Here is an 8266-nt window from a genome sequence, read left to right as displayed (position 1 = left end):
CAGAGCATGGTTCTGGCACTGAACGCCAGAAATAGGCAGCATCTGGGCGTTTGAACGCCAGAAATGCACCCTGGAGAAGAGCCAGCGCTGAACGCCCAGAACAAGCATGGTTCTGGCGTTCAACGCCAGAAATGGGCAACAAATGGGCGTTCAACGCCCAGAACAAGCACCAATCTGGCGCTGAACGCCCAGAGTTGTGTGCAAGGGCATTTTGCATGCCTAATTGGGTGCAAGGTTGTAAATTCTTGAACACCTCAGGATCTGTGGACCCCACAGGATCCCCACCTACCTCCACTTACTTCTTCTCACCCCTCTTTCACACAATCCCATAAACACTCTTCCCCAAAACCCTTCACCAATCACCTCAATCTCTCTTCCCTATCACCTCTTCACCACTCACATTCATCCACTCTTCCCCATAAACCTACCTCATAAACTCCACCTACCTTCAAAATTCAAAATCAATTTCCCACCCAAACCCACCCTAAATGGCCGAACTTACCCCCCCTCCCTTCCCTATATAAAGCCCTCCATTCTTCCTCATTTTCACACAACACAACCCTCTCTTCCTCTTCTTGGCCGAAACACACCTCCCCCCCTCCTCTCCATATTTTCTTCTTCTTCATCATCTATTCTTTCTTCTCTTGCTCGAGGGCGAGCAAAATTCTAAGTTTGGTGTGGTAAAAGCATAAGCTTTTTGTTTTTCCATTACCATTGATGGCACCTAAGACCGGAGAATCCTCTAGAAAAGGGAAAGGGAAGACAAAAGCTTCCACCTCCGAGTCATGGGAGATAGAAAGGTTCATCTCCAAAGCTCATCAAGACCACTTCTATGATGTTGTGGCCAAGAAGAAGGTGATCCCCGAGGTCCCTTTTAAACTCAAGAGAAATGAGTATCCGGAGATCCGACATGAAATTCAAAGAAGAGGTTGGGAAGTTCTAACAAACCCCATCCAACAAGTCGGCATCCTAATGGTTCAAGAGTTCTATGCTAATGCATGGATCACTAGGAACCATGATCAAAGTAAGAACCCGAACCCAAAGAATTATCTCACCATGGTTCGGGGGAAATACTTAGATTTTAGTCCGGAAAATGTGAGGTTGGCGTTCAACTTGCCAAACATGGAGGAGAACGCACGCCCCTACACAAGGAGAGTCAACTTTGATCAAAGGTTGGACCAAGTCCTCATGGACATATGTGTAGAAGGAGCTCAATGGAAGATTGACTCAAAAGGCAAACTGGTTCAACTAAGAAGACTGGACCTTAAGCCTGTAGCTAGAGGATGGTTGGAGTTCATTCAATGCTCAATCATTCCCACTAGCAACCGGTATGAAGTTACTATAGACTGGGCCATCATGATCCATAGCATCATGATTGGAGAAGAGGTGGAAGTTCATGAGATTATACCTCAAGAACTCTACAAGGTGGCTGACAAGTCCTCCACTATGGCAAGGTTAGCCTTTCCCCACCTCATTTGCCACCTATGCAATTCGGCTGGGATTGACATAAAGGAAGATATCCTCATTGAAGAGGACAAGCCCATCACTAAGAAAAAGATGGAGCACTCAAGAGAGCATAGAGAAGCTCATCATCAAGAAATCCTTGAGATTCCTCAAGGGATGCACTTCCCTCCACAGAACTTTTGGGAGCAAATCAACACCTCCCTAGGAGAATTAAGTTCCAACATGGGACAATTAAGGGTGGAACATCAAGAGCACTCCATCATCCTTCATGAAATTAGAGAAGATCAAAAAGCAATGAGGGAGGAGCAACAAAGGCAAGGAAGAGACATAGAAGAGCTCAAGGACATCATTGGTTCCTCAAGAAGGAAACGCCACCATCACTAAGGTGGACTCATTCCTTGTTCTTACATTCTCTGTTTTTCGTTTTCTATGTTAAGTGCTTATCTATGTTTGTGTCTTCATTACATGATCATTAGTAGTTAGTAACTATGTCTTAAAGTTATGAATGTCCTATGAATCCATCACCTCTCTTAAATAAAAAACTATTTTAATTCAAAAGAACAAGAAGCACATGAGTTTCGAATTTATCCTTGAACTTAGTTTAATTATATTGATGTAGTGACAATGCTTCTTGTTTTCTGAATGAATGCTTGAACAGTGCATATGTCTTTTGAAGTTGTTGTTTATGAATGTTAAATATGTTGGCTCTTGAAAGAATGATGACAAGGAGACATGTTATTTGATAATCTGAAAAATCATAAAAATAATTCTTGAAGCAAGAAAAAGCAGCAAAGAACAAAGCTTGCAGAAAAAAAAAGAAAAAGAAAAAAAATAGCGAAAAAAATAGAAAAAAAAGAGAGAAAAAGCAAGCAGAAAAAGCCAAAAGCTCTTAAAACCAAGAGGCAAGAGCAAAAAGCCAGTAACCCTTAAAACCAAAAGGCAAGGGCAATAAAAAGGATCTCAAGGCTTTGATTTTTAGTGGATAGGAGGGCCTAAAGGAATAAAATCCTGGCCTAAGCGGCTTAACCAAGCTGTCCCTAACCATGTGCTTGTGGCGTGAAGGTGTCAAGTGAAAACTTGAGACTGAGCGGTTAAAGTCAAGGTCCAAAGCAAAAGAAGAGTGTGCTTAAGAACCCTGGACACCGCTAATTGGGGACTTTAGCAAAGCTGAGTCACAATCTGAAAAGGTTCACCCAATTATGTGTCTGTGGCATTTATGTATCCGGTGGTAATACTGGAAAACAAAGTGCATAGGGCCACGGCCAAGACTCATAAAATAGCTGTGTTCAAGAATCATCATACTGAACTAGGAGAATCAATAACACTATCTGAACTCTGAGTTCCTATAGATGCCAATCATTCTGAACCTCAATGGATAAAGCGAGATGCCAAAACTATTCAAGAGGCAAAAAGCTACAAGTCCCGCTCATTTAATTGGAGCTATGTTTCATTGATGTTTGGAATTTATAGTATATTCTCTTCTTTTTATCCTATTTGATTTTCAGTTTCTTGGGGACAAGCAACAATTTAAGTTTGGTGTTGTGATGAGCGGATAATTTATACGCTTTTTGGCATTGTTTTTAGTATGTTTTTAGTAGAATCTAGTTACTTTTAGGGATGTTTTCATTAGTTTTTATGTTAAATTCACATTTCTGGACTTTACTATGAGTTTATGTATTTTTCTGTGATTTCAGGTATTTTCTGGCTAAAATTGAGGAACTTGAGCAAAAATCAGATTCAGAGGTTGAAGAAGGACTGCTGATGCTGTTGGATTCTGACCTCCCTGCACTCAAAATGAATTTTCTTGAGCTACAGAACTCAAAATGGTGCGCTTCTAATTGCGTTGGAAAGTAGACATCCAGGGCTTTCCAGCAATATATAATAGTCCATACTTTGGCCGAGTTTAGACGATGTAAAAGGGCGTTGAATGCCAGTTCTGCGCTGCTGTCTGGAGTTAAACGCCAGAAACAAGTCACAAACCAGAGTTGAACGCCAGAAATACGTTACAACCTGGTGTTCAACTCCAGAAAGAGCCTTTGCATGTGGAACATTCAAGCTCAGCCCAAGCACACACCAAGTGGGCCCCGGAAGTGGATTTATGCATCAATTACTTACTTCTGTAAACCCTAGTAGCTAGTTTATTATAAATAGGACTTTTTTACGATTGTATTAGACATCCTGGATTGTATTTTGATCCTGTGATCAAGTCTTGGTTACTCCGGTTCCCCTCTGGGGCCGAGACCAATGAACTCCATTATCACTTATGTATTTTCAACGGTAGAGTTTCTACACGCTTATCTGAATTTTTCACCAATGAATTACATAAGTGTTTCTATCCCTATTTTCTGTTTAATTAGTATTATTTTCGAAAACTCCATAATCAATTATTATCCGCCTGACTGAGATTTACAAGGTGACCATAGCTTGCTTCATACCAACAATCTCCGTGGTATCGACCCTTACTCACGTAAGGTTTATTACTTGGACGACCCAGTGCACTTGCTGGTTAGTTGTATTGAAGTTGTGACAAATTATGAATCGAGATTAGAGCACCAAGTTGTTGCAGCCATTACCAGAGATCACAATTTCGTGCACCACTAGGCGTTTGGATTTCCTGAAGCGAAGTAGTCCCTGGATTGTATTTGTGTTCTCAGTTTGTATATATATGTATATGTACTTAGCTTTCTCTCCAAGAAACTTGATTATTTTGTTCCTCATAGAGGTTTCAGGAGAGTTAGGGAACTTATTTCTGTATTTTGGGTTTTGGGGATACTTATGTATATATGTAAATATTCTCCGGCCAGCCTTGGCTTCGCAGGCTGAGTCAGGAGCTAGTTCCACTGTATCTTTGGCTCTCTATCCACTCTTTCGCGTATTCACATTTAAAACCTCTTGGTTTCTTAGCACGCAAGTAATTCTATTCCTCAAGCGTTGCACTTTTCATTTTGCGATTTTGTTTTACCCATTTTTCAAGGCTCCTAGTTTATTATATTCTTTTTACTATTATATGTATGTACTTTACTATTAGAGGTCGTAGCGCCTCGCTACCTCTGTTTTACATCCTAGGTGTAAAGCTCTGTGTGGTAGGGTGTTACAAATAACATATATAATATTAAAAAATTATGCAAAAAATTATATAATGTAAGATGTATTACAATATATACCGATAAAGAATATATTTTAAAGTACAAAAAATATATGTGTACTTTTTACTAACAAATTGGTCGATTCTTCGTACAATAAAATTCATCGATAATAGAATCTGTATCAAATTTTTTAGCAATTTTCTTTTCAATATAAATAAAATACAATTAGCAAGAAATTCATCTTTCATTTTGTTTCTGAGTTATTCTTCACAATATCTATAGCTGAAAAAGATCTCTCAGTTATAGGCTTGTAGCAGTTGAAATAGAGAGAATTAATACCAAATAAATGAAGAAGAACAGTCACAAAATAAAAGAAAAAGACTTCACTTTATGATATTTGAAAAATTTTATTTAATTCAAAATATTAGTAATAATATCTTTTTTAGATTTTTTTAATATTGTTACTTACATCTAGATATTAGAAATCATTAATATTTGGGTTAGACTGGACTTATTTTTATGCTAGACTAAATACTAAATAAATTTAAAAAAAATTAAATCATACTTAATAACTTATTACTATTAATTTTTTTTAAAAAAATGGAGGGGCTGAGGCCTCCATTCGCCCCCTTATGTCCGTCTCTGGCCATTATATATTATTATATAGACTTATAGTTATCATAAAAATGGAGTTTTTATTGATAATTTGTGTTCATACCCTGACCCGAGAATGGAGTCTGGGCCGAGAAAGGACAAAAGGGCCGACCTACGAGGAAAGCCCTCCTACTTCCAACGACCTCTTCCAAGAGGTCGGATGTCGACCTACAGGCCCAAGGAGGCCCAATGCGACAAGGTCACCGCCTACTAGAAGGCGGTTACCAAAGATAAAGATCCTACTAGAAAGATATAAGATAAGATAAGGGTCTTCCCCCTAAGGAAGGTTATCAATTCCACTATAAATACACTGGAGCCCTAGGTATAACTCATACTCTGATACTACAAAAAACCTGCCTAAAACTCTTGCTAACTTAAGCATCAGAGTCTCTTGCAGGTACCATCACCCAATCCCCCACGAGGAGCTCGGATAGGTGGCACCTCAACATCAACAAGTTGGACATCGACACTCAAAGAAGACCCAGACCCCACGTCCGGCCCGAACTCAACATTTCAAGTAACCCTTGGAACATTGGTGCCGTTGCCGGGGACCTGGAAGTTACCCCACACTATGGCAGACCACCAACTAGAGGACGGACACATTGCTTCCGAATCAGGAGAGGGGGCACAAACAGAAGACCATAACTTCGGACTCCCCTCATCACCACAACACGGAAAAACTACCTTCGTAAACTCCAATCCGAAGAAAACCCACCCGGACGCACGACACTCTGAAGAAGAAAAGCACCCCCAGACTACAGACATACTGGATGTGGTCCGCGGGCAACAAGATCGTTTAAAACAGCTCAAGCGCGAGGCCGAGTGCCAGTGGAAAGTCGAGCGATATTTTAAAAAAGAAGTGAGACGACGCTGGGAGCTAGAGGAGAAGCTCCAAAAGCTCAAAGCCAACCTTCGAACTCGCACCACGCGAACAGACCGCAAGACTAGCCCCATCTAAAGAACAAGACCCATTCACAGAAGAAATCATGAAAGCAAAGGTCCCCAAGAACTTCAAGCCTCCCAACATGGATATCTACGACGGGACGTCCGACCCAAGCCACCACCTTAGAAACTTTAGGATACCTCACTGAGGCCTCCGACGCAACCCGTTGCAAAGATTTTTCTACCACCTTCACTAAGACAACTATAAAGTGGTTTGACAGCCTACCCCCCAGGTCAGTTGCCAGCTTCGACGACCTCGCCAAGAAAATTCTAGCCAGGTTCTCCATTCAAAATGACAAAACCAAACACGTCCCGAGTCTACTGGGGATCAAGCAAGGAGATAGGAAAAGTCTTCGAGAATACATGAAAAGATTCAACAAAGCCTGTCTAGAAATTCAGGGTCTCCCCACCGAAGCAGCCATCATGGGGCTAATCAACGGCCTAAGGGAAGGACCATTCAGCCAATCCATATCCAAGAGACACCCGGCCTCCTTGAATGAGGTGCAAGAGCGGGCAGCAAAATACATTGACATGGAAGAAAACTCCCGATTAGGGGAGCCCTCAAAAACTAACTCCTCCTACGAATCCCGAGATAGAGAGTGAGAACCTAAGAACAAGGAGGAATCAAGCATTGAGAAGCCCAGAAAATATCACAACTACACCCCTCTACGGGTCTTCCTGGTAGATATTACAGGGAAATATGCCACACCAAAAAGATTCCACCACCCCGTCCGATCAAGCATAAAAAAGTGGGAGGTCGGACAGAATACTGCGAATACCACAAGCTCTACGGACACCCTACCAACAAATGCTATGACCTAAAAACATCATAAAAAAGTTGGCCCGGAAATGATGACTCAATCGATACCTCACCGATAGATCGGACGATCCAAGAAAGAGAAGAAGGGATGAAGAGGGAGGTCGGCTAGAACGCCCTCCCCGCACCCTAGAACGACATATTTACATGATAAATGGAGGGTTCACAGGATGGGGAATCTCAAAATCATCCTGCAAGAGACACCTCAAGGAGGTATACCTTGTCGGAGAAAATGATCAGCCCCCCGACTTACCCACAATCTCCTTCACCAGGGAAGATGCCCAGGGGTTAGCCCCAGGGCATGACGATCCGGGGGTAGTCACCATCATTCTAGAAAGTGCAAACCTACACTGGACCTTGGTCGACCAGGGGAGCTCAGCCGACATCCTATTCAAGACTGCATTCGACAAACTCGGGCTCGAAGAAAAGGAACTTAAAGCATATCCGAACAGCCTGTTCGAATTAGGTAACACCCCATTCCAACCGTTGGGATACATCTCGCTACACACCACCTTTGGGAAAGGCACCCGGTCAAGGACACTAAGCATCGGCTACATCGTAGTTGACATAAGCTCAGCATATAACGCTCTTATAGAGTGTGCAACTATGAACCGACTTACCGCGGTTGTCTCTACTTTACACCTCTGCATGAAGTTCTCCACTTCCGAAGGAATAGCTACCGTGAAGGGGGATCAGAGGCTTGCAAGGAGATGTTACAATTAAAGCATGAGCTTGCGGGGCGGCCCTAGGGGAAACGAGGTTAACACCATTGAGCTCAGAGGGGCCCGAACTCACGATGAGCTGCACCCTCGGCCCGGGGGGGAAACCGAGGAGATCCAGGTCAGAAGTACCCCCGAGAAGACGACAAACATAGGGGTGAACCTAGACAAAGGCTTAAAGAAGCAACTCGTTGAACTATTGAGAAAAAATTCCGATCTCTTTGCCTGGAAGGCCGCGGACATGGCTGACATAGATCCACACCTAATGTGCCACAAACTAGCCATGTACCCTAGATCCTGACCTGTCCAATAGTGGCGCAGAAAGATCGGCCCCGAAAGAGCCCAGGCCGTGGAGGAACAAGTACAGGCCTTGTTAGAGGCATGATTCATAAGGGAAGTCAAATACCTACTCTGGCTAGCCAACGTCGTATTAGTGAAAAAATAAAATGGAAAGTAGAGAATGTGCGTTGACTACACCGACCTCAACAAAGCTTGTCCAAAAGATCCTTATCCCCTCACAAGCATTAATGCCTTGGTCGACGCATCTACGGGCTACAAATACCTCTCCTTCATAGACGCTTACT

At 42.4% G+C, this 8266-nt stretch overlaps 1 protein-coding gene across 1 annotated transcript; it reads left to right on the top strand.

Moving 5' to 3' along the window:
• The first annotated feature begins 7110 nt into the window (after nt 1-7110).
• On the top strand, nt 7111-7686 carry LOC148574788 (uncharacterized). Its single transcript, XM_088505959.1, has one exon. The coding sequence runs from the start codon at nt 7111-7113 to the stop codon at nt 7684-7686; it is 576 nt and encodes a 191-aa protein (XP_088362085.1).
• The last annotated feature ends 580 nt before the right edge of the window (nt 7687-8266 follow it).

This window comes from Arachis ipaensis, chromosome B2, assembly GCF_059453495.1.
Source record: "Arachis ipaensis isolate K30076 ecotype BB chromosome B2, ASM5945349v1, whole genome shotgun sequence".
Lineage (NCBI taxonomy): Eukaryota > Viridiplantae > Streptophyta > Magnoliopsida > Fabales > Fabaceae > Arachis > Arachis ipaensis.
Note: the sequence above shows the minus strand (reverse complement) of the source record. Positions and strands in the feature narration are given on the sequence as shown.

Coding starts and splice junctions, on each gene's coding strand:
- LOC148574788 (XM_088505959.1), top strand. CDS start 7,111: ATGATAAATGGAGGGTTCACAGGATGGGGAATCTCAAAATCATCCTGC.